General features: G+C 34.1%; 3 protein-coding genes across 16 annotated transcripts; 1 reads left to right on the top strand and 2 right to left on the bottom strand.

Annotated features, from left to right (window-relative positions):
• Positions 1-186: 186 nt before the first annotated feature.
• LOC147397421 (uncharacterized) lies at positions 187-1,709 on the bottom strand. Its single transcript, XM_086451323.1, has one exon. The coding sequence runs from the start codon at positions 1,507-1,509 to the stop codon at positions 799-801; it is 711 nt and encodes a 236-aa protein (XP_086307449.1). The 5' UTR covers positions 1,510-1,709; the 3' UTR covers positions 187-798.
• A 1,692-nt stretch (positions 1,710-3,401) lies between these two features.
• LOC147397420 (Metal-dependent phosphohydrolase) lies at positions 3,402-7,995 on the top strand. The gene is made up of 8 exons (XM_086449099.1): positions 3,402-3,650; positions 3,743-3,867; positions 3,961-3,998; positions 4,952-5,062; positions 5,412-5,491; positions 5,901-5,937; positions 6,815-6,856; positions 7,671-7,995. Exons 1-8 carry the CDS (start codon positions 3,426-3,428, stop codon positions 7,745-7,747), a joined length of 735 nt encoding a protein of 244 aa, XP_086305225.1. The 5' UTR covers positions 3,402-3,425; the 3' UTR covers positions 7,748-7,995.
• Positions 7,996-10,917: 2,922 nt separating this feature from the next.
• On the bottom strand, positions 10,918-22,068 carry LOC147397419 (Protein kinase superfamily protein). 14 transcript variants are annotated; one of them, XM_086449087.1, is made up of 22 exons: positions 21,885-22,068; positions 21,462-21,688; positions 20,322-20,576; positions 19,072-19,196; positions 18,910-18,954; positions 18,746-18,827; positions 18,580-18,648; positions 18,062-18,232; positions 17,894-17,959; positions 16,877-16,945; positions 16,614-16,763; positions 16,468-16,538; positions 16,004-16,240; positions 13,160-13,272; positions 12,853-12,950; positions 12,724-12,765; positions 11,930-11,956; positions 11,699-11,777; positions 11,563-11,618; positions 11,336-11,397; positions 11,208-11,259; positions 10,918-11,123 (listed from the first exon to the last, which is right to left on the bottom strand). In XM_086449087.1, the coding sequence occupies exons 2-22, from the start codon at positions 21,618-21,620 to the stop codon at positions 11,118-11,120; spliced, it is 2,034 nt and encodes a 677-aa protein (XP_086305213.1). In that variant the 5' UTR covers positions 21,621-21,688; positions 21,885-22,068; the 3' UTR covers positions 10,918-11,117. The 14 variants fall into 14 exon arrangements, 12 of the variants coding, with proteins under 12 accessions (XP_086305213.1, XP_086305212.1, XP_086305215.1 ...); XM_086449086.1 differs by having other exon boundaries at positions 10,918-11,129; positions 16,004-16,237; XM_086449089.1 differs by having other exon boundaries at positions 10,918-11,129; positions 16,513-16,538.
• Between the last annotated feature and the right edge of the window lie 4,819 nt (positions 22,069-26,887).

Below are 26,887 nucleotides of genomic sequence, written 5' to 3'. Positions count from 1 at the left end.
GGAGGGAGCCCAGACAGATTTTTTATGTATTCTGAAACATGGTAAAATCTTTCAAAGCCCAGCCAACTATATGGAACATGGGCTTCCAAGACAACCCACTAAACTTGGTTTGGGCCTTTTCCCATTCCAAGCAAAGGCCAACATTCTCAACCAGACACATTCATATCCCAGCCCATTAACTATGCTTATAAAACACCCATTCTAACAACGAAGTTCCACGTGGCATAGCTTCTCTTACTGATATGTTTTCACTGAGAGTCCCTATGAATATCTTCCCATCTCAGCAGTGCACCATTAAATTCAAATATTTTTATCATGGAAACCACAGATGGGCCTATACATTAAAGCCCACAATACGAAAACACTTAAAAAACAATTACTAATCACCAATCATGTTTCTTTTTAATGTAGGTCCCACCAAGTGGTGGGCCAAACACAATCTCAATAGTCCTTAAAGTATGCCACGTTGCATTTTGGTGGGTTGTGTATCAAATTTTGATACCTCGCTGGAAAGGAAGAAAATAAAAAGTACTCAAGGCAAAAATGGGATCCTATTTCTTGAATTAAAGAACTCAAACAAAACTCTTACAATTAACGAAGATCACAATCTTGAAGATTTGAAAAAAAAAAAAAAAAAATTAATAAATCGAACAACAAAAACACAGTAATAGAAGAAGACTCAGAGAGTAGAAGAAGAAAACCAATCAAGATAACGAACAGAAGAAGAGACGATGATGACAAAGATTGGCATCCAAGACTCATCTCTTCTCTTGTTATCTCACGTAGTTCTTCTTCACTTCAATGGTTTGGATAAAATCCGTGGATCTTGAACCCGAAAACAGCAAGAACAACCGACAAAACAATCGGAAACTCTGCACACAAGCACGCCGCATCAGAACCACGAAGATCATAACTCTCACTTTCAGCCTCTGTTGGTGCAGACAATTGGGGCAATTCGGGCGAAGAAGGGTTGGGCAACGGATTTTCGGAAAACCCACCATCGAAAGCAGAGTAATTAAGAAGAGATCCGATCCCGTGAACCGAAAAAGCTCCATTAGCGTAAACATCGGGATGAGTGATACGAGTTCCATCGATCGTGTAATTTGATTTCGTGTTGTTGGTGATGAGGATCGACTTGGTTGGTAGGAGAGTTGGTAGACGAGAACCGATTTGGAAACTTTGGAGATCTGCGAAGGAGAGTTGTTGAGGTATGATGTGGTAAGCGAATGTTGATGGATCAGAGATAGAGGGAGAGGTGGAAAGATGGGAAAGAGAGGCATCGTTGGGGATGAAGAGAGTTGCAGTGAGAGGGAAAGTTGATGGATCTGTTACAGAGAGAACATTTGCCCAACTTCCGAAGTCTCCTGCAGCGATTAGGGCTTCGATTATGTTGCGGAGCTGTTGATCGGATTGTATGGAGCGTTGAATTGGATGATTGGTTGTTGGTGCGTCTGATGCTAGTGTTAGAGTTGAGAGAAGAAGTAGAAGAAGACGAATGTCGATCGCCATTGTTGAAGCTGAGAGAGAGAGAGAGATTTGATTCTTTGTTTCTTTCTTGATTTCTTTGTGAGGAGAAGAGATGAAGAGTGGAGGGAAGGACAGTAACAGTTATAGAAGTTCTAGAAGCTGTAACGAACTCAGTTGCACGTTCTGAACTCTCGTAGTTGGATTGTAAACTTGCTTCCGGTTTTCTTTGAGCGCCATGTTAACCACTCTATACTTTCTCATCCATAGTTTTGAACAGGCCACTCTATTTTAGTTTGTGAAAAGAAGTCTTGATTTTTTCTGTCGTGGCACGGGTTATAGTCATAGATTTTTCCTTGGGATACACAATTATACATTCCCATAAATAAGTATAGTTGTGTATCCCCCCAAAAAAAATCTATGACTCTGGCCCATGTCAGGTAGGAGGGGGAGGGGGGAATCTTTATTCAAAAAATAAATAAGTAGAATCGTACTGGAATGATCTAAGGATTGTACATCATATCTCACTTTTGTAATATGAAAATGTGCAGGAACCTAGATGCTTTTTCACTTATATGTCAATAAAAAGCATTTATGGTTCCTACACACTTCCATGTCAGGAGAGTGAGATATGAGGTGTAATGTCGGAGGTTACTTTTGCATTATTCAAACATTAAGTAGTTATTCAAGTAAAAACCTTTTCATTGGCTTCGAACCTATTCGAGTAAAATTCTCTTAGAACTATAAAAGAATGGGTTATGAAAACAAAGAATGATTGATGAAGGAATTGAAGGTTGATTGCTTTTAGATTATCTCAATAATTGGATCTTTTCGTGTAGGGTTGCAGCTTCGACTATCAACTCTCACTTCAATTGTTTTGCAATTAATAATTCTCCAAACTCGACTTCCAAAATATTGGATCTTCACTTTCAAATGTAAAAAATCATATTTTATTAAAGAATCCCATTACACCGTACCATTGTCAAGTACCATTTCCTTTCTTTGATAGATCTTGATTCTTCATATACTCAAATCAGTGATTTTAATGATAAAAGGGTAGTTGTTAAATGTTAAATTCCTTAAATAAAGAAAATTTTAAAAATTAAAAATATTTAATAAAAAAAATAATAACATCGATCAAGAACTATTTAGTCATAATTAATTATATATGAGATTTACAAGGAAGTAAAATTAGTGATTCCAACATCCATATAATTTTTTTGATTAAAAAAAAGAAAAAAAAAAGTGATTTTAGTGAAATTTCATTCAGTGAAATATACATTTATTATCATTTTTTAAAGAGTAATATTGAAATGACTTCAAACTAGAACCTTATATTACACTTCTTAACGTGAAAGGCATCAACTATTCTTATACACTTTCATGTCAAGAAATGCAATATGAGGTTCCAACTTGTAGTCACTCCACGACCCTTCTTTAAATGGTTGGTAGATGATTATATTAGTTGGTGTGTTATAAGTAAAAGTTAAGAGTGGTAATAAAAGTTCTTAAAATTTATTTGGGAAATGTTCAGCATCTTACCATTTATCCTATGCTTTGCCCAACGTGTTTTGTCCTACATGGGTTAGAAGTTTTGGAATGGACCCGATTTTTAGTGAGAATGATCTCTACGATTAGAAGATCATCCTCACCAAAAGTTAGTTCATTCTGAGTTTTTTAATTTCATGTTTACAAGTTGAAAAATCGTGGATCATCCATTTTTTGTAAATCATTTTTTATGGTAAAAATTTTGGAATAAGCTGATTTTTGATAAGAATGATTTTCTTATTATAGAGATCATCCTCACAAAAAATTAACTTATTCCAAAACTTTTAACCCGTGCAAGACAAAACATGTTGGGCAAAGCTTAAGGTAAATTACAGGTGCCGAACGGGACCGAATTTATTTAGCAATAAAATAAATAAATAAGCGAAAAATTCGGAAATCGGATACATGATGGAATGAATAGAATGAGTGGGAGCAGAGCTTTGTGCAAACCTTCTCTCCTCTTCCTTCTCCCTTCCATCATTTCCACACAAACAGCGTTCAAATTCCTACCAAAACCTAATTCCATTAAGCTCCGAATGGCTTCCTCTCTCAACAACAACAACGACTCTGCTTCTGCTTCCGCTTCCGCTTCTTCTTCCTCTGCAATCGATTTCCTCACTCTCTGTCACCGTCTCAAGGTACTATAAAGTCAACAACTCTCTTTAATCTCTTTGTGTTTGAATTTTGAAGGATCAGAAACTCAATCTTTCTCGAATTTCAAATTTCTTAGTCCACAAAGAGAGCTGGATGGATCCGAAAAGAAATCCAGAATCCGGAATCGATTGCTGATCACATGTACCGAATGGGTGTAATGGCTCTCATTGCTCCTGAGCTCCCCGGCATCGATCGAGATAGGTTAGGGTTTCTATCTCTTTAATTTGTCCGAGTTCAGATTCATTATTTATTTGTTTATTTTGAGTTTTTGTTGTTTTTTTTCTTCCGTTGAAGGTGCATTAAAATGGCAATTGTTCATGATATCGCCGAAGGTGAGGTTCTACATTTTCTTTGTTTCCTAATAATTGTTGAAATTTGAATTCTTGTATATCTGATTTGATACCACAATAAGTGTAGCTGAAAATAAAGCAATTTGTTTTTGGGTTCAAATCTTTCTTGCTTAGATCTCCTTGTCCAATAAGATTGACATTTGATGCCACGATAAAAACACATTTTATCCTGAATATGTGCAGCGTTATGAGAATTATCCCCAAAAATAACAATGGGTTTTGGAAGAAAACACGATAAAAGATGGAACAAAAACATATCTAATTTTATTAGCCATTTAAAAATAGACTTTCATACCGCAACTCATCTTGATGAATTTCAAATAAGTGAAATAACTCATTATCTTTCCAAAAGATTGAACGAGAACATGTTTGACTTTAGAAGACAATCAATGACTAATGGAAGGAAACACATCCAACGTGTTGGTCGTTCGAAAATAGGTGATTTACTTCAACTCTACTTAATCAATTTTACATAACTTGTTACCCTTCCAAAAGATTGAACAAGGAGTAAAAAATTCAAGAACTCACCGAAGGTAAAGATGGAATCCACTAAATATATCAAATTCAAGTCGTTAAATCGAAAACCCTTGCTTTGTCGCATCCACGAGTTCCATGCAACCCGATTTTGAATCCTGTGCTTTTGGAGAAATCTTTTAGATTTGTTTGGAACCTTCAAACTCCAAATGCTTATCTCGAATCCATGAGATTCACAATTACAAAGTCTCAATCTAGTTTTTGGTGAGAGAAAAGTTCATTCTGAAGTACAAAATGCATTGTTCACATCACGTGTTTAAATGACTCACAATTTCTTCAATATTTCTTTACCATATTTTCATGATTTAGATGTCTTTGGAGGTTTCCTTACATTATGTGATACTAGAGTTACATCATTTGTATGCATTGAGGTCTTTTAACCTTATTAATTGCTTGAATAGCCATTGTTGGAGACATCACACCTTCAGATGGGGTACCAAAGGCAGAAAAGAGTCGTCGAGAACGAGAAGCACTAGATTACATGTGTGAACTACTCGGTGGAGGGTCAAGAGGTATTTCAATTTTCTTTTATCTTCTTGAAGCTGAGAATGGGTCACTATTTGTAAAATCACATATTTATGAAGTTAAAAGAATCAGGATCTTTCAAAAGGTCTTAAAGGAAGAAGTCTTGATGTCTCCATTCCTCTTTTGGCTTAATGGACATTACTTATGAATTATGATCATAGAAATTGTTTCCTCTCAACATGTGATATTCTCCAAAAGATAGAAAATTATAACTACATAGAGAAGCTTACTCCTTAATATGGGTGGTAAACTTAACATCTTAAAGGAATTTTATAGATTTTTTGTTAGTTGATTCTTGTAAAGCTTTTCTTTCTTACTTTAATTTTGTTTTTGCAGCAAAGGAAATAGGTGAGTTATGGTTGGAATATGAAGAAAATTCTTCTCTAGAAGCTAATATTGTCAAGGACTTTGACAAGGTATTTCTGCCTTTATTTCTGATTATTATACAGTGATTTATTCTTGAAACTATATGTACTGTCAACAACCAAGCAAATGAAGACATTTTCTCACTCTTCTAGTGTTTCTTTCTGTTATACTTGAGCAAATAAAATCATTGAATCATTGTTGTAGTCCTACTTAGTAAGCTCCCTCCCTAGTTTATACTTTGTATTATGGAAACAATATCTTGTTTTATACATGCCAGTTTAACTGATTTCATCAAGTTAAGGATCATTGTGCAATGTACAAACACTACAACTCAGATGGAATCTCGAGTGACTTCCTGATTATCGTCCTCAATTTATCAGTCGTGTTCTTCCACCATGTTCCGAAGTCAATTTTTGTGTGGATAACATTATCTTTGTTAACTTTTTTCCTTCATTTCAGGTGGAAATGATACTCCAGGCCTTAGAATATGAGAACGGTATGTATATGTTATGTATATCCATTGCTTTCGAACTATGTCACAAAGGAGCCTTACTTTTAGTATGTTTGTTGTGTTGAACACATATCGACAGATGGACATACGTGGACACCTTCATTATTATTTTTAGAATGCCTTTTGAGACTTTCATAGTCCTGCAGTTCAAAAAATTATAATGCAATCCTCGATTGGTACCAATCGATAACTATTCCCTTGTACTTTGTATTGAACCTACATCCTACATTGACATTAATATGGTATTTTATAAAATATATTGGTAAAAGTTTGAACCACATATTGTTGTATACGTATCAATTCATAGAAATTTAAATTATAAAAAATAATTCAAATAAATAGAAATACATGAACCATGTAAATTAAGGGATGGAATATAGAAAAAGATAAATTAAAATCTTAAAACACTAAGGGGTGAGGCGAGACATTTTACGTGCCAAAGCCTTGAGGCATAAGCCTCATGAGCATACATTTTTCTCACTCTCGGATACTGTAATTTGTAATGAAATCTAAAAATGTAAAGGGAAATTTCTAGGCATGCTTCACTAAAACATAATTACACATAAAATAGATGGTTGAAAGTTTATATTATAACTTTGACTCCGGTCTGATGCAGACAATTAAAGTTTTTTCCGTTTCTTAAGAGAGCAAACAGAGAGATAAGATAATGCCTTTACTTTCAAAACATGCATCCTCTCAAAACTGACAGAATTGGGTACACCAAGATTATCAATAATGAGAGATGACATTGTGCAATGTCTCCTTTTAGTATTATTATAATCAACGTAATAAGATCATAGTAACATTTTCTTTTTAGATAAGAGAAATTGCAGTCATTGATATTTTGATTTGCTTTGTGCAGAGCAAGAAAAGAATTTGGACGAGTTTTTCCAGTCAACTATTGGTATGAATATTTATGTCCTTTGATTATGTTCACTTAATATCCTAATGCTATGCATGGCCTGCAAAAAGTTTTCTAAAAATTGTTTTCGTATAAAGCAAGGTATTAAATTTCAGTTTTGGTGCCTAGACATGGAAATGATTCGAAAGGTGTTGAAATTGATACAATTTCCATGGAAATGAAGGGACTATTGAGGAAATATTCATTGAAAATGTAAGAAATAATAAAACAGACCTTGAAACACACTCACAAGTCATATAAATACAATAGATTACCGTATGGAGTATGAAATTTAAGACTGATAGTTTCCCGCCAGGCGGGTTTATTTGCTTCCTTTCTTCTTTTTGGTTGTTGTATTTCTGATTTTGTTGTGTGGGGGCTCTCTCAGCCTCCTTTTCTTCTCTTCATTAATATAATTTATATTTATAAAAAAAAAAAAAAATTTAAGACCGATAGTGTTCCACTACACATGGGTCCTATGGTCGGTTTCAGTTTAATTTGAAACGGTTCCAGTTCCTAGTATTTCAGTTCTGATATTGAAATAGGAAGACCATGGAACCGGCATAATTTTCTGCAGATATCTATGAGTACTTATTGAATGTAACTTCACCTTGCTATCCACTAACCCCTTCACCCATAAAAAAAAAATTAAAGATTATGAAATTTTCCTTTTCTGGTAGCCAAGAAACAAGGAATTAGGAGAATTAATGGTTGAAGGAAAATAACAGGTTTTGAAGCATGATAAGATCGGTGTGTTGATTTGCTCCTTTTAGCCATGATTTATTTAATTTTAATTATTTTACTTTTGTCTCTATAGGTAAATTTCAAACTGATGTGGGTAAAGCTTGGGCCTCTGAGATAGTATCAAGACGAAGAAGGAAAGGCGATCACTAACTCATACGAAGAACCCTTGTTTAGGTTGTGGTTTCAGTTGACATGTATTCCTTCTAGCGTTCCGTAGTTCTGATGTGAATTGTGCTTGCAATGTTTTTGGATGTTCAATGTTGTTATGTATTTCATTAGTGGCATTGCATCACCAATCTGAAAAATATTAAGGCTCTCTTTAGAGAAAATTGACAAAACCAGAATCTATAATGTACAACTGTTTTTATTCATTTAGTTTTAGATTGATAATTGGTTAAGATTCCAAACAGGCACCAAAACCTTTTATATGCAACAATTTTGGTTCATTTGGTTCTGGGCTGGGTTTTGGAATAACAGTTCCTATTCCACGCCTGTATGGTTAATTGTATACCTATTGACACCTATAATTTGAATGAGTTTACATTTTTATTTTTTTTAATAGATAATTTCAATGAGTTTCAGCTTGTTATCCAATCATGTAAGACGAGTACAATTCATATAACATATATGGGTTGGGTTTTGGGGGAACTCATGAGCTGCAAGTGTGGAATCCAATCCAATCTAGTACTTGATCTACATTGGACTTGTTTTTTTTTTTTTTTTTTAAATATTTTTTTTAAGGATTAATGTTGAAGGAGGAAGAAAAAGTCTCTCTTGGGGGCGTTATCCTAATGTACCTCCCTTTTGTATAAACACATGCAAAAGTCTCACTTCCATCAAACCAAAACAAACTAATATGGGTTCCAGAGAAAACCAGATCAAAACCACAAATATTGAGGAGGAAAATTTCTTCTTTGCTTTACAAATGGCGAGCAGTTGGATTTTGCGGATGGTGATGAGAACTGCAGTAGAGCTTGATGTGTTGGAGATCATAGGAAGAGCAGGTGAAGGTGCTCAACTCTCCCAATCAGAGATTGCATCATATTCCCACTCACAACCCAATCAGAGCTTGATCGTATACTTCAGTTTCTAGCTAGCTATGGCGCTGTGGTTTGGGGGCTGCATTGATTTACGACCAGGTTTACCTCAATTCAAACTAGTCCACTTAACTTCCTTATTTATTTTAATCTTGGCTACTACTATTAATTTTAAGGGAGCAACTACTTACAGATTGGGAATCACACCCCTTGAAGATCACCTAGTACAGATTGCACTCCACTTGAAAAATGAGTTTAGGCTACGTGACTAACTTAGAAACTTTTCAAGGGTTAAGTCTTACTAAGGGTCATTGGACCTCTACTATTGATTGCCACATTGGAAATATATAACAGCACAACCAGACTTAAAAAACGAAAAAATGATAAGAAATTTTGTTTTTACTTGATCCAAATCTTCCAAAACTAGATAGTGGTCGAACTTGCTGACGTGGATGTGTCTACAGGATCATAGATACTTTTCATCAAGTATTAAATGTACCAAACAATGTCAATTTCAATGTTACCCCCACGACTCTTTTTCTTAAGGTTGAGGTGTAAGAGACGACTTCTGATTTGCAAGTAGTCACACCATAATTTTAATTTTAGGATGATATAGAGACCCATGATACCCGATTTTTTCCTACTTCACGGAACTGAGAACCCACCCGTGTGATGTGAAATAATTCATGCTACAGTTGGAACAAAGAACTACATCACATACTAACCAATTTGCAAACCCCACCATCTTATGTGGTGGAATAATGGAATTCAAGCCAAGTAGTGAAGATACAACACATTTTTCTTAGAATAGGTATTTGATTACACCAAAACTTGAAAGTCAAAAAATGCCTCATTTTTGTTAGCTTTAAAGTTTTTTTATAAAAAAAATTAAAGTATTATAAAACTTCAAATCTTGTATAAATCCACATTTTTGTAGTACATGTGCGTTTGCACATTCCACCTACTAGCACATTTAAAAGAAAAGTGAATCTTCTCTATTATATATTTAGAATTTGAATCATTGTATGTACAAGTAACAAAGCAAGAAACAAATTATCCATACCTACCCTACATCATTCTAGCATACAAAACTGTGGCTGCAACCTGAGCGAGTTGGAGGGTAAACCCAGGCTCAACCCAAGTAGTTGAACCCTCAACCCGAGCTCAACTCAAACGGAATATCGGGCTTGAGCTCATTAACCGGAGCTCAACCCATGATTGAGCTGCTAAAATCGGGTTGAGCTAAGGTTAGCCCAAGTTCATCTTCAAAAATCTATGCTATTATACATAAACAAATATAGCAATAGATTTAAATAGAAATAAATAAATAAAAATAAAGATTTTTATCCTAGTTTTTCAAATAAATTAAGGAAGAGATAATTAAAATATTTCTATGTCAGTATATAGCATTGGGTTCGGGTTGAGTTGGGTTGCCTGAACCTTCAACCCAAGCTCAACCCGAATTGAATTTGGGTTGAGATATCCTAGCCCAAGGTCACCCATCTATCGGGTTGAGTTCAGGTTAGCTCGCCCAAGTTGCAGCCATATGCAAAACTGCATACCTGAATACAAATCGAGCTAACAATAACATAAATTCAAACAAACCCATCCACATTTTGGTGTATATTCGGCATTGATGGAAATACTCTCTACAAGATCATTACTTACGCTGCACATGCATTAGCATTACAATTTCCATTTAACAAAGCCCATGGAGAGGATACGTATTACATACCAATTCTTCAGCTAGAAGCCTAGACTAAAATAAATCAGGTCTTTAATAGAACAATGTTCAATCACATAACAATTGTCATGAGGAAGATTATGGAGACATACACACTTGAGAACCTGAACTTGGTGGTCGATGTCGGTGGCAGAGTTGAAACCACGATTAACATCATTACAACTAAGTATACAACAATTAAGGGGATTAATTTTGATTTGCCTCATGTTATAGAACATGTCATTTTGTTTCATCGAAAACTGTAGAAATTGCTCTTATTTCTTATTTCCTTTTCTTACAGCGGAGAACATAACATATACTGATTTGTATCATAGGGTTCTAGTGTCGATTATCTACGAGAGGATAGCATGCATTATAATAAATGATTTGATTATGAACTCTAGATAGAGTTGAATGGGCAAAAAAAAATTTTGATTTATTCTGTCAACATCATCAATACTTGGAAAAGGCATACATATATATGATGGGAGTACCGGGGATAGAGACCCATCCGCAAAACCAAAAATTCCTAATCTTCTAAATACCTAAAAAGAATATGATGATGCAGAAAATGGGAAATTATAATAAATAATATGAACAACCATCCTATGACCATAGGTAATGTTAGGTAAATCAAATACAAGAAATAAGAAACCTGCACAAATTGGGCCATCTTTGATCTTCAATCCGTCTTGTTCATCATTGTCACAAGATCCATGGGATTCCTTAACTAAATTTGGGCCTCACGTGGAGATTCCGATCATGACTGGACCTGGAACATATTAGAAAATCAAACCTAAAACCTTTTGAATTGTGACGGAAGCGACAAGTATGGAGGCAAAAAACCAACCTGAGTATTTTGCAATTTTAACCTCTCGATTTCTTCATGGGCACATTTCAAGCTGCAGATGCAAATCAAGTTCTCAGGCATATATACAACATGTCTTGCTTTAGAAAGTACTTATCGTTTAAAACTACCTCCACCGCAACTCAGCCACTTCCTGCTTTAGCTCCTTTTCCCTCTCACGTAATTCGTCAATCTTCAGAACATAAACAGAGAGTTAGCAGAGGTTTCATTTCACCTTCTACAAAAAAACACGCAAGTAGAACTTTTATTGTCATCAACAACAATAAAACCCAGAACAGTAGTAAAATTTGGTCATAGAAAAGGAGAAGATAGAAAGTGCAGCCCAATGAAACCCTACCAAAGACTTCTCAATTGCAGCAGCCGATACACGTCCTCCATCAGCGGCACGACTAGCTAAAGGAATGTAAATAAAATATTGTAAGTTAATATATGATAAAAGAAACACAGATTTGAAGGATAAAGATTGCAAGCACCTGGAATATCAGCAAGGCAGGCTTGCTTCGTCAAGTTTACAAGATTGTCCTGATTCATGTTAAGAGAAATAGAAAAATGCTAAACAAAATTAGACAGCAAGAACATCTAACGTTTATGGAAATTTTCATACCCTTAGAAGAACAATTGTCTGCACATACAATGTAACGGTATAAAAAGTGAAGAGCCAGGAGGGTTTGATGAAGTAGAGAGCATCAGACAGTGATTCTTACATAATTTGCGGGAGGTTGGGTTATCACCTACAGTCATAAAAAATTTATAAATCAGGATTCAAGCCTCCCAAAAATTTTAATGTTTATTAAAAACTTGCAAATAAAAAAAAGAGAATCTTGTGGAGGTTAATCCAGTTTGCAGTTTATTGAGGCCTTTAAACAGAAAGGGAACTGGAAGATTTCGATGGAATTTCATGATCTATTGTTTAAAGTTTTCATTCATAGATGGGATCCTGTGATCAGGGAGGAAGTAGCTTTTATTGTTCCTTTTTTGGATTTTCTTCTGGAGTTCTCTTTAGTTTTCTCGACCTCCATTTTATATGCTCTGTTTTTTAATCTACCCAAGAATTGAAAGGTGATGCTGGCAAGATTGAAGAGATCTTAGGTCCTCATGAGGGATAGATAAAGATTTACTTCCTTGGAGGCTCAAATCTAAACGTTGGAGAGGAATAATGGGGTCAAAAGTTTAGGGGTGTATGAATGATAAATGATTCTTCACAAGAAGCAAATTCAGGTCTTTTAGTTTTTGCTCCTTTGTCTTGACTTTGAAGCGTATAACCCACACAGCTTTGCCTGGAGTTTCGAGTGAACCAGGTAGGATTTGGTTCAATTTTTTTAATTTATAGCTCTCTTAGGCACAGTCAATTAGCAACAGTTCCACAAACTAATAAAAGGGGAAATATTGTGCCCAGGATATCTTTTGAGGTAAATGAGAATTAAAAGAAACGAAGTAAAATCTTCTTTCGAAATTAGAAGTTTGCATAGACTGAATGCAATGACTCCAAACTACTAACCTGCATGCTTTGACTCTTTTGAAGCATGGGCGTTGGAAGCACCTGAAAGGAAAAGATGAAGCCCAAAACCAAACTCGCATTAGAGAAGAAATATCAGAGACAGGACCATGATTGAGTGAGCCAACTCACCTTTTCTAAGTCAACATTCACAGATGTCACTTTGAAACGTCCTCTTTGCTGGACTATTGACATTTTCCCTTTATCATCGACGTCCTCACCATTTGGTGCTGCAATAACATGCTTCATTGAATGGGACGACCATGCACAAAATTCATTTGCTCACTGAAAGACTCAGTGCTCAAATCTTTATTAAATAAACAATCAGAAAGATCAAAGGGAAGGCACATGAAAATATATATATATATATATATATATATTTGCACTTTTTATAGGTATAAAATTTTATTCGAAGAGGAAAAGAAAGACGGGAGGTTACCTGAAGATTTAGATGATCTGGAAAGAGTTCCAGAAGTTGCATCTCCTGTTACTTCTGGAACCACTGTACCGTTGCAACCTACCATCTTCTGTGACTGACTTTGCTGTGTATCACTGAAAAAAAAAAAAATTTAAAAACAAAGCAAAGCTTAGGAAGAACATAATTGCATTTCTTTTATTGGACATAATTACATTTTGCTTGCTATGAAGTTAGCAGGAAAATCATATAGAATCAACAAAAAAAAATATTGAATATCACATTTCAAAACAAAATCAAAATCAAATAAAAATAAATAAATTTTAGCAGATGCTCAATTGTAAAATGTCAACAAGGAAGCAAGAGCCCCCCGGTCAAATAGAGGGAGAGAACAATATGAGAGAAGGAAAAAGAGTAAAGGATTTAATAGTCGCACTTGACACTTGCAAGGGTTTAGAGACCTAATCCAGACCGGGGCAAACAAACAAACAAGATAGGAAAAGAAGAGTTTGTAAGACTTGTGACATGTTGTTGTGCTTTAGGGCTGGTCGGCATTGAAGCAGCAATTCAACAGACCCAATATCACACTTGGGGAAAAAAAGCTAGAATCAATTTTTGATACTCATCTTTCAGAGTAAGGCAGCATCTGTTTGGTGGTTGTTCATTCACTTCTTTTTCGTGGTAGAAATGGTGAGAGAAAGCAAATGACAGTTTTGGGAACAAAGCACCCGGATTTGAAAGCTCAGTCCTACCAGGAAACTATTAATATTGCATGTGAGGGGCCGCCAATGTGAAACCTTCAAGGCGGCTTCTAACACAATACAGCCTTGACCAACAAGTCAACAACTTACCCATCAGTTGAATAATCTCCCATACACTAATAAAGCTGACTAGTACGAGGTGAACACCTCACTAGAATAATAACAACCTTCATTCCAACAGAAAAAAACTTGAGATTGTGGACTATGAACTTTACATGGTATACTATAAATATATTCTGGATTTTAATTTTGGATTTGTTCTTGTGATATGTACCTGTAATGAATCCATGAGAGTACTTTCATAAAGATAATAACAGTACTTCCATAATTTTGGAATATTCTTCGCTTAATCAAAATAAACACAAAGGAGAAACATTCTCCAAGTTGTAACGACACTAATGTCACTTGATTGTTTGTTTAAAATCAAGTATGAATATGAGAGGCAGAAACTGAGAAATTTTAGGAAGAATAAGAATCCTTGAATTAGACCATTGATTGATGATTCTCTCTTCCTCTCGTATTCAAACCCCAGGGTTTTATTCCAAAACAAGAGAAAATGAACCCAAATGCTTCAAGTATGCGCATCATAATAAGAAAGATTGTTTTCCCTTAAATTTCTTGAGTCTTCTTCCATCAATCTTTACTACCCAAACAGAGAGTAAAAGTAAATTTCTTCGTTCTGCCATGTTGGTTACCATTGAGGTAGCTCTGACTAAGACAATTGACACAACAAACCTGGGCCACCCAGGTCACAAATATAATGTTTTACCAATAGAGAAACGTTTTCCATTATTTCCTGCGGCATGATGTAACATTTGGATACATGTCCCATGCTGAGGAAAAAAGTACACAAAACCACAAAAAGAAAACGTCTGCTAAGTATTTGAGGACATAAGGGAACAGTTGAGGAGTTAGAAACGGATGAAGACGAACCAATAAGAGTTTCCGAAGATCAGTGTTCTAAAAATACAGCTTCAAAGCAAGTAAGACATACACCTCAAACACAAGTGCAGGGTCTTATTCAAGGCTTAAGTCTTGCCTGATTTATAAGACTCTACACCTCATTAAGTCAGCTTAAGCCTTGAGTCATCAGGAGCAGGCAAGGCTTTAGCCTCGACTCAACAAGAAAATACATGGGTCGTAAATTTATTTACAGAAATGCCATTGAACAATAACAACAACACTCTTGCTTTTTTACACTAAGAGACAAAATAGGAAAGCTCTTTTACCACCAAAACGCTGATGCTGATCAATGCAGATGATAAAAATGGAACTTTATTAGAGAAGAATAAATAACTGTCAGTACGAAAACAAAATCCCAAATAATCCCCTCAACATCATTATAATTGCTAAAATCAATACCTTGTTTATTTGGTGGGGTGAACCAGTAAAGGGACAATACTAATTAACAGTATACATTAGTCAATCAAAGTAAATAAACAAAAAAATTTATAGAGAAAAAGTAATAAAGGCTTAAATGATAAAAGGGCTGTTTTACTTCATGGAAATCACATAACAATGAGCTAGTCTTTCAAAACGCCAGATCTCTGATTGAATGACTTTATGATATTTCATGATAAAGAAAAGAACATCATTTTTTTCATATTTATTTCTTCATTTCTATTTATGATTGTTTTTTTATTGTATTTCCTTAAGGATTTTTAATTACTTCAAGGCTTGAGAGGCGCACACATCATGGAGCCAGAAACTCGTATATATAATTCATGCTTTTAAAATGATGAAGATGAATAAAATTGAGGTTTCAGTACAGCTACACAGATCCGAGGGGAAGTATCAGTCAATATCACATACTGAAGCCTGTAAATTAATAGTACTGTTCAGAAAATTGAGTGAAACATAGAATGAGGATGACAGGAAAGTGAAGAAGTTACTCTAAAAACTAGAGCAGAAAGTAATATTGATGCAGAATTCCAGAACATACCAAGATATGGTCTTGTCAGTAGAACAAAATAATAAAGAACTCAAGAATCTAGAGCAAGTACAGAGATTGTTAGAAAGGAATCAGTATAAATCGATCAATCAGAACAAGCCAACTGTGACACCCATGCACATGGTCCCAAAGATTTAAGTGGATTTAATGTCAAACCTCTCTCCATTCAATCTAAGAAGAGAAGGGTCTGGTAAATGTGTGCTTGATGAACCTCCCCTCTTGTGATGAGAATGAGCATTCATACCCTCTAAATGCCTTCCACTGATCTCCAGCTCAGAATTTTCACTCAAATCATTTCCAATGTGATCATCTTGAAGCTGCGAATCCTGTGAAGTCCTGTGTACATGATTTGTCCCTTTAACGTGTAGATCATACTCAGACCCGTCAAATCTACTGGATAATGGAAAGTAGAGAGTTATGTCAAAAAGCATCATACCAAATAGTAATAGCAATATTCAAGAATAGTGAAGCAAATGTCACTGCATTGGCAACGGAGCTATCAAAGGATAACTATAAACCAAGTATATAGTAAATAATATCATCACTTATTGATAAAACTAAATAATATTATAGTAAGTACTGATAAAAGAAGAAGAATAAGTGATTTTTAGAAAATATACTTGACGTTGTTCATAGTAAAGTCAGCTGAAGGGCGAAGGGATGACCTATTCTGCAGTGCATCCTCATCTTCCTGCAAAACATGACATTAATAATCCTTGACTATAAAGAATCTCATCCATTACAACCAATGAGGAAAAGGTCTAACCACTATTTTATCTGCAATATCATCTTTCCATAAGTCACACGTGGTAGTTGGCTGGCACTGTGATTGTTTTTCCTGCATATCAAATCCAAAAGAAGAATCTGTGCTCCCTCCTTGATCTTTATCATAGATTGTCTCATCTACATCTTGAATCTATTAAAACAAAAAATAGAAGCCTTAATAATGTCTTCCTTTATCTAAATCGGTTAATTGTGTCTAACCTGAAACTTTCAGAAATTAAATGTGTTTCAGAAGAATTAGCCTACCAGTGATGCCTGTGCCTTCATATCTTCAATATTGAAGTCCCAACCACTAATCCCTCTTTTGTATTCACTCTACACATAATTTGGAAGAAAGGCATCAACCTCCAGCTCTTTTGCTAGGTTAGAAAGATCTAAATAGAAGTAAAGCAAAACCTATTTTGTTCAGTAGAACCCTGGATAAAAGAGACGCATGAACCCCATGATAAAATAAACTAAAAAAACATTGGAACTGTTCTGACAACTAGAGTGGTGAGGACAAAAGGAAAAAAAAAAATCCCCAATAAAATCTCCAAAACCATGAAGACATATAATCATGTATGTGAACTTCCTTGCCTATCCTATGTGAAGAATTTGTTTCAGGATCGCATGAAGCAAAGAGTTCTGATTGCACTTGTACTGCATCATTTCCTATATTTGGAAATGGTTCCCAGAAAAGCTGTTTTAGGAGTTACAGGGGACTAACACAAGGTGAGCCAATGTCTGTTCTATTTATTAGTATCACTAAGTCTCTAAGCAAGTTCTTGTTAAGAGAACCTTCGGATTAATTTGGGGGAAAGAGTGTACATTTGCACAAAGAGGACAATTTGAAGACAAAGGTTTCACACTGAATTTTGGATTGAATGAGGTCAGTCTCCTATTTTTTATCTAAATTTACTATTAGAGACAGGTACTTCTCTAAAAAGCATTTGGGATCAAGCGATTGAAACAGTGGATAAAAAGGTGGAAGGTTAAAGACGGTGGGGTAAGAAGGCTACTTATCTTCCAGTGGAGAAATAATATTGATTAAAATCTTAATCTTTTATTAGATACTGCCATACAGGTAGTTCTCTGAAAAGCATTTGGGATCAAGTGATTGAAAGCGTGGATAAAAAGGTGGTGGGTTAGAGGGTAATGCATACATACAAGTCCAAAACACAGACAAGAAAGTCAAAAGTCAAAACTATGACATTGTTACTCCCATTGGAAAAAAAGAACAACCATCATTACTTATTTTAACTTAGGAAATGAATAAATTAAAACCTGGGATATTTCCTCCTTCTTGCCATCTGGCATTTTCTTTTGTGCAAGCATGTCTTCTTCCTTTCTCTACAGTTAAGATGAAACCACTGATTAGTACAAGGAGCAAATCTGAAACAATTCAGGAAGTATGAGTCAATTATAAAAACATGCTAAAGAATAGTGCTTGACCTTCAATTCTTTAAGGCGATCTCCAAGAGTAGGCAGACCCTCCAAAAGTGTCCGTGCAATATAGTCATTAGACCTAGCTTGTTTGAAGAAGGAATGCTTCAACAATTTACGAGCAGAAGGACGTTTCAGCGGATCTTTAACCAAGCACATGGCAATCATTTGCTTAAAAGACTGTTGACAAAAAAGGGAAAGAAAGAAATGAAATTCTGTCAAGTAACATAATTAATACCATAAGGAAATAGAACTTAACCGGAGACAAAATTTGAATAGTCTTCCCAACATTCTATAGATAAACAATTGAAGTATTTCCTTTGTTTATCAGAAATGAGGAAAAAAAGGGCAAGACAGTTAACAAAAAAAATAAAAGAAGAAAAAAAAAATAGCTTCAACCCATAGCTCAATTAGTTGGACACATTGCAAAGCAACTCTGAGGTAGTGGGTTCAATCACAGCTTACCCATAAATTTTAAAAAAAAAACAAGAAACGGAAAAAAAGAATAAGAAAAAGAATAATAATACCTTAGAGAACTTCCTGTCCCTTTCATAATCAAGACCAGGTGGTGCATTTTGCAAAGTCATAAGCAAAACCTGCAAAAGGATATTTGTTTTCAAACTACAAAAAATTCCTTGGTGTTTAATAGTTGATGCTGACGGCACAACCAAAAAAATTCTATGATTTCAGTACCTTCATTGGAGGATACTTTGAGAAAGGAGCATGACCGTGTGCAAGCTCCAAAGCAGTTATACCAAAAGACCAGATATCTGCCCTGCAGAATGATCGTCCAACATTGACATCAAGCCATTTAATTATAATGAGAAGGTAAGGACTGGAAGAGGGAAAAGACAAACTTGAAGTCATAACCATGTAATTGCTCCATAACCTCAGGCGCCATCCTATAATAAGAAGGAAACCTTTTATGTTATTGCATCATGCATGACATAAATTTTAAACATTGATGAAAATAATAAATCTTATAGAATTCGTAGATGTCCCAGATTGAAAAACAGTACCAGCAAGGTGTCCCCACAAAAGTATTTCTCGTACGTTGTCTATCACCTGAATCAAAAAGACAAGCAGAAACACCAAAATCTCCAAGCTTAATTGCACCACGTGCACCAACTAGAATATTACCAGCCTGCGATAAACATAGTTAATTTTGAATGAGACAGGTAAACCAATGAAATGGCATTTAGGAATACAAAACAAGAAAGGTATAAGGTTGGAAAAAAAATTCCAAAATTATAAACATTCTCGAGCGAGAATATTATAGTCCTACAGCCATGACAAGAAAATGGCTCAAATTATATTCTCATGTGCCACTATGACATAATTAAACACAGCACAATGCTTTCATCCAGGTATTATTTGTTTTAGTTTGTGGGGCAGAATGGTACTGGTTAACAAGGAGTTATTGTAAAACAATCAACCATACTTTTTTGTTAGGTTACTAACCCTAATTCGTTAGGGGTAAGGGGGTATTTATAGTAGTTTTATGTAGGAGAAAAATTGAAATTCTTTTTTGGTCTTTAACCATAGTGAAATGGGTGTCAGTCCGTGGTTTTTCCTTGATTTAGGGTTTTCCTGTAAATCCCTTGGAATAGTAGGATTTTCCAAGGGAAAGAGCATTCTCTGCGCGAGTCAAGGTACAGAAACAAACGTTAAGTCTAAGCCAAGCTTTTAAGTCTGAATCTAGATCAAGTTGAACTGATGTAGTATGAATCCATCGCGAAACCTAGCCACATGAGGCTTCTAACTTGGCATCAAATGATTTTAATTGATTCATATGCCAAGCTTGACCTCTCATCATGTCCCAATCTTTTTTTTGTTGATCTGTTTGGTGGTTAATAAAGCAAAATATTTTCATCCTGAAGAGAATCTTGTGACAAATGCTTATAAACGAGATTGATTTTGTACCAGATGAACTTACTTTGCGATCGAGAACTAGAGATAGTAATTGATTTAATTATAGGACAACTTTCGATAAGTACAACTACCTTGAATTTTCACTAACAATGCTATGAAGAAATATCTTAATCATTGATGTTGGCTTAGTAAAATGCTCATTCCTCATTTTTTTTTTTTTAAACAGCGAATAAGTGCTAGTTGAACACAACAACTACAAATATAAAGAACATAATCATCAATTACTGAAAGGTAATATCTTTTTCTACAAAAGAAACCAATAATATCGTTGGATATAAAAAGACAAAAATATTTTTTTTAAAGATCTTCGGATATATGTCAAATAATGGTAACTTACCTTAACATCTCGATGTATGTGTCCATGAAAATGAAGATACTCCAAACCCTTCAATACTTCACGTAGAACAGTTGCTATAACCGTCTCACCAAAACCATCTGGGTAAGCAGCTTTCAATATATGCAGACAAGAACCCCCAGCCATGAATGGCATAATAACCCACAAATTATGATCACTAACAAAGGAACAGTGAGCCTTGAGAACATTAGGGTGGTCAACCAAGATCATAGTTTGTGCTTCGCGAGAAATGCTACTCTGTTCACAAAACACAGTAGTAATGTCAAACAACAAAATCTATGTTAAGCTTCAAATAAATGCAAACAGAACAAATTGAGTGAATTTAAAATGTCATCAACTGAGTGGAATGACGTGGCAGCAGTGAACATTTTCAAAACAAAATTTAAAAAAAGTGTTAGAATTTATAGGTAAGCAAGGATTGACTAGTAATATTTTCTTCAAATAAAGGAAACTCCTTAAAGGAATTTTCCTCCAAGCTCTAAAAGCTGAGGTTAGTTGTAGTCCCCTATGAATGACATATTGACTTGAAACGTACTGAAAAAAAAATAATGATTTGAAACGTCTTAAATCTCGGTTTCTGGATTAGTTCCCATTCTGGCCGAAACTAAAATGGAGAACCAAGATTATGATCAAGATACTGCAAATTAGGTACAAGACTTAGCCAACATTAGTCCAAATTTTGAAATTATTCAGAACCAAAGCACTCCAAACTTCATACTTAAATCCTTAGTATTTTATACTACTTGCATCACAATATCAATGAGATCCAATTTCTCAAAGAAGATAATCTATTAAGATTTCATCATCATTGAAAATGCAGAACTTTTGTCAAACTGAAGTAATTAAAAAAGTATTTCCAGATGTTCCAAGAAGCAATATCAATCCAAGTCGCAAAATCAGATTGATATAAAAACAAACCTTTCTTGCAAGATCCTAACAAAAGCCTAAACTATAAATATAGAGTATTTCAATACGTAATCAGAAGCAATATTCATACAAGCCGCAAAATTCATATCAGATGATACAAAAACTAATCTTTCTTGCCAGATCCAATACATGCTAACAAAAACCTAGACAACAAAGATAAGGAATCAAAATCTGAAAACTTTCAAAAAAAATTACCAGATCGCTATTATGTCTCTCGAAATCAATAATCTTGATCGCGACCGTCTCATTCAAAGGGACACAGCGCGCGCGATAAACAGAAGCGCTGACACCTTGCCCTACAACCTCGTATAGTTCGTAAAAATCAGGTCCGATCGGATACTTCGCTCTATCCATTTTTTGAGCTTTTCTTCTTCTTGTTGTTCTTGATAATGCACCTTTACCTGACCTGAAATTCTTCTAATCTAAGAAGATAAAAAAATTACAGTCAGCAGATACTCTGCAGATCTATCTTGGCAAAAACAGCCATTTAAATCGTAAATCATCCATGAATTTCGATCGAATAAATGCGAAAAACTCGATCGAAAACGTAACAAATATAGGTAAATTTTGAAAGATATGGAAACAAAAGGAGAAATTAAATTAGGATGATTAAAGAACCTTGTCTAATTCAATGAATCAACAGAAACAAGGAGAGAGAAGTAAAGCTGATTGATCTCATAACGAGGTTTTGTCTCCGTTTTCTCGTGAGAGAGAGAGAGAGAGTCGGATCGGCGCTCGATCTCCAAGCTCATACGAGAAACTTTTCGTATGTGAAAGCGCGCCACTTGTCTAACTAGAACTTCGATTAGTTTTCCTTTTTATTTGCGCTGGCTTCCCTAAGAGTCTAGATCCCGTATTTCCAGAAGTTAGGTTGCAATATAACTCTCCGTCATCTAGGAATCCACGTGTCATGTTTTTAGTATTTTGATGTTTAGCCCACTTGTTTATAGTGCATCTTATCATCTCTAAAACAGAATCTTTTTTATACAATGGAATCTCCAAAGTCCAACGACCATATCATTTCGGATTTCTAGGGATTTATTATCATAATGAACTTCTGAAAATATTTTCCCATTAAATTTGCGGTTAAGTTTTCTATCTCTATCAAGATTTGGTTCAGATAATAATCTGTTCCATAAAGGATTCCATTTGAAACTTATCGCATCCGATTTGAATCAATCATCTCATGATTTGATAAGAATTGATCCAATAAAATGTTATATAAATAACATATATTTTTATTTAAATATATAATACATGTTATATTTAATGCTGATTTACCAAAATATTTGTTGAACATTTTCAAAATTAATATTTTTTACTTGGTATTTATTTTTTTTGTGACGGACTTAGAACCTGTAGGCCCGCCCAACTAGTAGGAATAAGGTAACTGGCCTCTTAGAGCATTATATCTCGTCCAAATACCTCTGGTACATGTAATACCCCCACTACGTCAAATACTATGGTTAGGGAAAATAGTTTTGGCAAGTATTTTTTAAATTGTTTACTAAAATTAAGTTGTAGACAAATTTTATTATTTTACTAAATAAAAATATTTTTAATTATTAACTAAAATAGATTTTTTTTTTTTCATTATTTTATTACTAAACACCAAGATAAGTTAATTCCAAAGATGGTAAATTACCATTTTCGAAATTAAAATGAATAGTGTGCTCATACGAGAATTTCATAATTTTTCTATTAAAATGAATAGCATTCTATGTGAGAATTTCATAAATTTCTACCATTTTGATCCCTTTTCTAGTACTTATATTCAAGATTGATTTACCAAAACATGATCTAAAAATTAAAAAATTCACAAAATAATAGATTATTCATTTTAATTTTGAATATTGTAAATTACCATTTCCAAAATTAAAATATTTCAGGTAAATGGGAAAAAATTATATTTTATAAGATAGTAAATACAATTTACACTTTGATTTTAGTAAAATTGTTAAAAGAAACATCCTACTTTATAAAATAATATATTTTAATTTTGTGCATGGATTTGTAGATTTTGTTTAGGATACATGAGAAAAATATTTATGATTTTGTGCAATTGAGTAAATTTTGAATCAATTTATCTTGATTTTTTAAAATATATTCAATCAAATTGAATTGGATTAAGGTTACTCTAGTAATTTTTGTAATGGATATGAGACAATCTTTATAATAAAACAAGACGGTTATCCCTTTTTGTCCACACTATAAAAAGTGGTCGAGTTAACCACCAAGGTTGGTGGTTGAATGGTAGTAACTTGGAGCCAAGGAATATACTCTTTCTATGGTCTCAAGTTCAAATCCCACTACCCATAAAAAATCTTGGTGGCCACGCACCGCTCCACGTAGAGGGGTATAGCCTGAGTGCGAGGCGTAGGGACTAGTCTGGTGTGCGCAAGCTGACCTGGATACCCTTCATTATCAACAAAAAAAAAAAAAGTGGTCGAGAATAATTTTATTCTCTTTTTTTTTCATAGGAATCTTTCAAGAATACCCCTTCAACTTTTCATCTTTTCTAATAATACTCTTCTAACTTTTGTCTTTCCTCTTCCACCCCTTAATCACAAAAAGATTGTCTGTGCATCTAAGCATGGGCGATGGTCTATTGTATATTATGCCAACTCTACATCTTAAATTGACATATCCAAACTGTAAATTTAAACTCACATATCCGATCTATAAATTTATTTACCAGAGCAATATCGTACCAACATCCCAATCAGTTGTCGAACCTAGATGAACACTATAACAAACACCATTATTTATTTATTTATTTATTAATATTCTGAAAAATAGATTTGACTGTAACAATTGAAATAAAACAAGGCATGTGATGTCTCTTAAACAAGATTTGCAACCATATACTCAAGAGGTATATCATCAATCAATCAGGCCGTTTCTAGGTTGGTAGAGTGGGCCAAATTTCATGGCTATTGGTCAAAAGTTAGAGCCAAATTCATGTATTAGTGGGCCCAATTGTTATTTTGGTTGGTATAATGTGCCAAGTTTCACGACAATTGGTCAAAAGGTGGACCCAATTGCTAGGTAAGGGGTATTGCTCTTCCAAGTTTTAATACCATTCAGGGTGGAGCGAGGATTTTGCCTATGTGGGAACAATCAAGAGTAGAAATTTTTTTGTGGGGACAATTAAAAGTGAAAAAAATATAATTGTGGAAATAACTAAGAGTGGAAATTTTTTTTTGTATGTGTGAGGTAATAGTGGTAGATATTTTTATCTGTCGATAAAATCCGTCACAATAGCTTACTAATACGTAGACATTGAAAATTCTTGTGGGGGCAAATGCCCCCACTGTAAATCCGCCCCTCGTTAATAATACATACACGGTAGATATTTTTTCTTATGTATCCTGAAGAAAAAAAATCTATGATTTGATGATTATCACGGCTCTTATTTTAATTATAATCAGTGAGTTTTTTTTTTCTGTGAAAGTTACTGATTTATGTAATTTTTTTATTTTTTTATTTTTGTAAATCTAAAAAACTAAAATAAAATAATTTGGAATTTAGTAATTTCGACAAAATATCTTCTAATACTTTCCATTGTTTTCTTTCAGTACATGTAGCAAGAAGTCCATGTCGTTTCGAATGACGGGACACGTGATTCATGTAACATGCAATTATTTTCCTAGGAATCGTTTTGTATTCGAAATCAAAAGATCTATTTGGTCATAACAGAACTGCATCAACAATCGCTCATAATTTACTTAGGTGGCGCACAAACTACAAAGAGTGAAACCAAGTTTGACTCTAGAAGTTCTCTTTTTAATTATTTATTTTTTAAAAGAGAGAAAGGAGCAACTATTTCCTATCACAACCTTACAAAATACTTTTTTTATTTCTTTTTTAAAATCCCTCCAAGTTGTACATAACTCTCACTCTCAACAAAAAAAAAATTGAAGTACGATTCACAAGAATAAATTTTGTGTAATTTTGTTTATATTAAAGGGCCGAAGAAGAATTCGAAGATGAGGTGCATAAAGAATTTTTCAGTTCTAGGTGATATGCAAGTAGTTGTTCAGAGAAAAAATTATAATAAGAGGTGCAAATATATTTTTTTAAGGAAACTAAATATTGGGAAATCGGTTTTAGTTCCTGACGAATTTGCATTTTTCTTCAAGAATTTCTTTCATCTACAATGTTCCATTTTTATCCTCATTGGATTGTAGAAAAGAGTTATAGTCATTGTTTACGACGTCATTTGCTTTCAATAGAAGTGCTTTTATTGAAATACTTCTATTTTGATTATTACTATAGAATCCACATTTCCAGGGCTTGTTTGCATCATCTCTCATATTATGTTTGAAGGGAGTAGAAGAGTCGTTGAAAGAAGCTGAAAAATGTTGTTGGGATAGATTATTGGCATTCGCCATTCAGGAAGTGTTGTTGCATGTGCAAAAGCTTAGGACTATTGTGTGGTACAAGGGTTGTTCTAAACTGTGTTGAAGTGACAAGAGTAGAAAATCATAATTTTTTTTCTCAAGATACAAGGCAAACAATATATGTTCAGGGCGAAGCTAGTGAGGAGACATTGGGGGCAATTGCCCCCACGCCAACTTTTTTGGGCATTTTAGATACCCTTGAGTGTATGCTTAAATTCGAGATACCCTTACATTTTTAAATTCTAATATGTCCTGTTTGACCTTGTTGCCCCCACTCCCTCATCTCCTTCCAATTTTTGCCTCCTCCCCTCCAATTAACTATAAATTTGCCCTCACTAAAAGAATATCCTAGCTCCAGTGAAGTGTCGAAGGAAGTCACTCCAACATTTCCTTGGTACAAATAGCTCATAAGAATTGAATTTAGGCACAATGATCATAATACCCTTGTATGCAAAAAATATAATAATAATTTATATATTTTAGCCCTCTAAATCCAATTTTTCTTTTGTGAGATACATTACTAAAATAATATTAAAATTATAATTGGACACATGAATTAACAAAAATATAACAAAAAATAGAATGTACCATTAAAACTAAATTATATGTTGGCGTTCTTTTGACAAAATCCTAGATAATATTCTAGACAAAGTTTTATCTTATATGACTAAATTTTTTTGGAATTAGCTGATTTTTTGTGAGGATGATTTTCGTAGTGAGTAGATCATCATTACAAAAAATCAGCAAATTTTGAAACTTTTAACCCTATGAAAAATGGTTACAAACTAACGTAAAAATTGACGGTTCATGATTCTTCAACTTATAAACTAGGGTTTGAAATTTCAAAATTGACTGATTTTTTGTGAGGTTGATCTACTCACTATAAAGATCATCCTCACAAAAAATCAACCCATTTCTAAAAATTTTAGTCATATAAGACAAAATGCTTTTTCTAGTGTTGTCTAGACAAAACATTTTGTCTTATATGGGCTAAAAATTTCATAATGGGCTGATTTTTTGTGATGATGATCTCTATGAAGATAAAATCATCCTCACAAAAAAATCAGCAAATTATGAAATTTCTAACCCTAGTTTATAAGATGAATAATCATTAGACAAAACATTTTGTCTTATATGAGCTAAAAATTTCATAATGGGTTATTTTTTGTGAGGCTGATCTATATGATGAAAAAATCATCCTCACAAAAATCAGCAAAT

Source organism: Akebia trifoliata, chromosome 8 (assembly GCF_017979445.1).
Source record: "Akebia trifoliata isolate Shusen 1 chromosome 8, ASM1797944v1, whole genome shotgun sequence".
Lineage (NCBI taxonomy): Eukaryota > Viridiplantae > Streptophyta > Magnoliopsida > Ranunculales > Lardizabalaceae > Akebia > Akebia trifoliata.
This window is presented reverse-complemented; position numbering and strand designations above follow the sequence as displayed.

Coding starts and splice junctions, on each gene's coding strand:
- LOC147397420 (XM_086449099.1), top strand. CDS start 3,426: ATGAATAGAATGAGTGGGAGCAGAGCTTTGTGCAAACCTTCTCTCCTC. Junction 3,868..3,960: donor CCCGGCATCGATCGAGATAG/GTTAGGGTTTCT, acceptor CTTCCGTTGAAG/GTGCATTAAAATGGCAATTG. Junction 5,938..6,814: donor GGCCTTAGAATATGAGAACG/GTATGTATATGT, acceptor TGCTTTGTGCAG/AGCAAGAAAAGAATTTGGAC.
- LOC147397419 (XM_086449085.1), bottom strand. CDS start 21,620: ATGGATAGAGCGAAGTATCCGATCGGACCTGATTTTTACGAACTATAC. Junction 16,946..17,893: donor AGAAGGAGGAAATATCCCAG/GTTTTAATTTAT, acceptor AATTATGTGTAG/AGTGAATACAAAAGAGGGAT. Junction 11,619..11,698: donor CTGCCTTGCTGATATTCCAG/GTGCTTGCAATC, acceptor ACATTCCTTTAG/CTAGTCGTGCCGCTGATGGA.
- LOC147397421 (XM_086451323.1), bottom strand. CDS start 1,509: ATGGCGATCGACATTCGTCTTCTTCTACTTCTTCTCTCAACTCTAACA.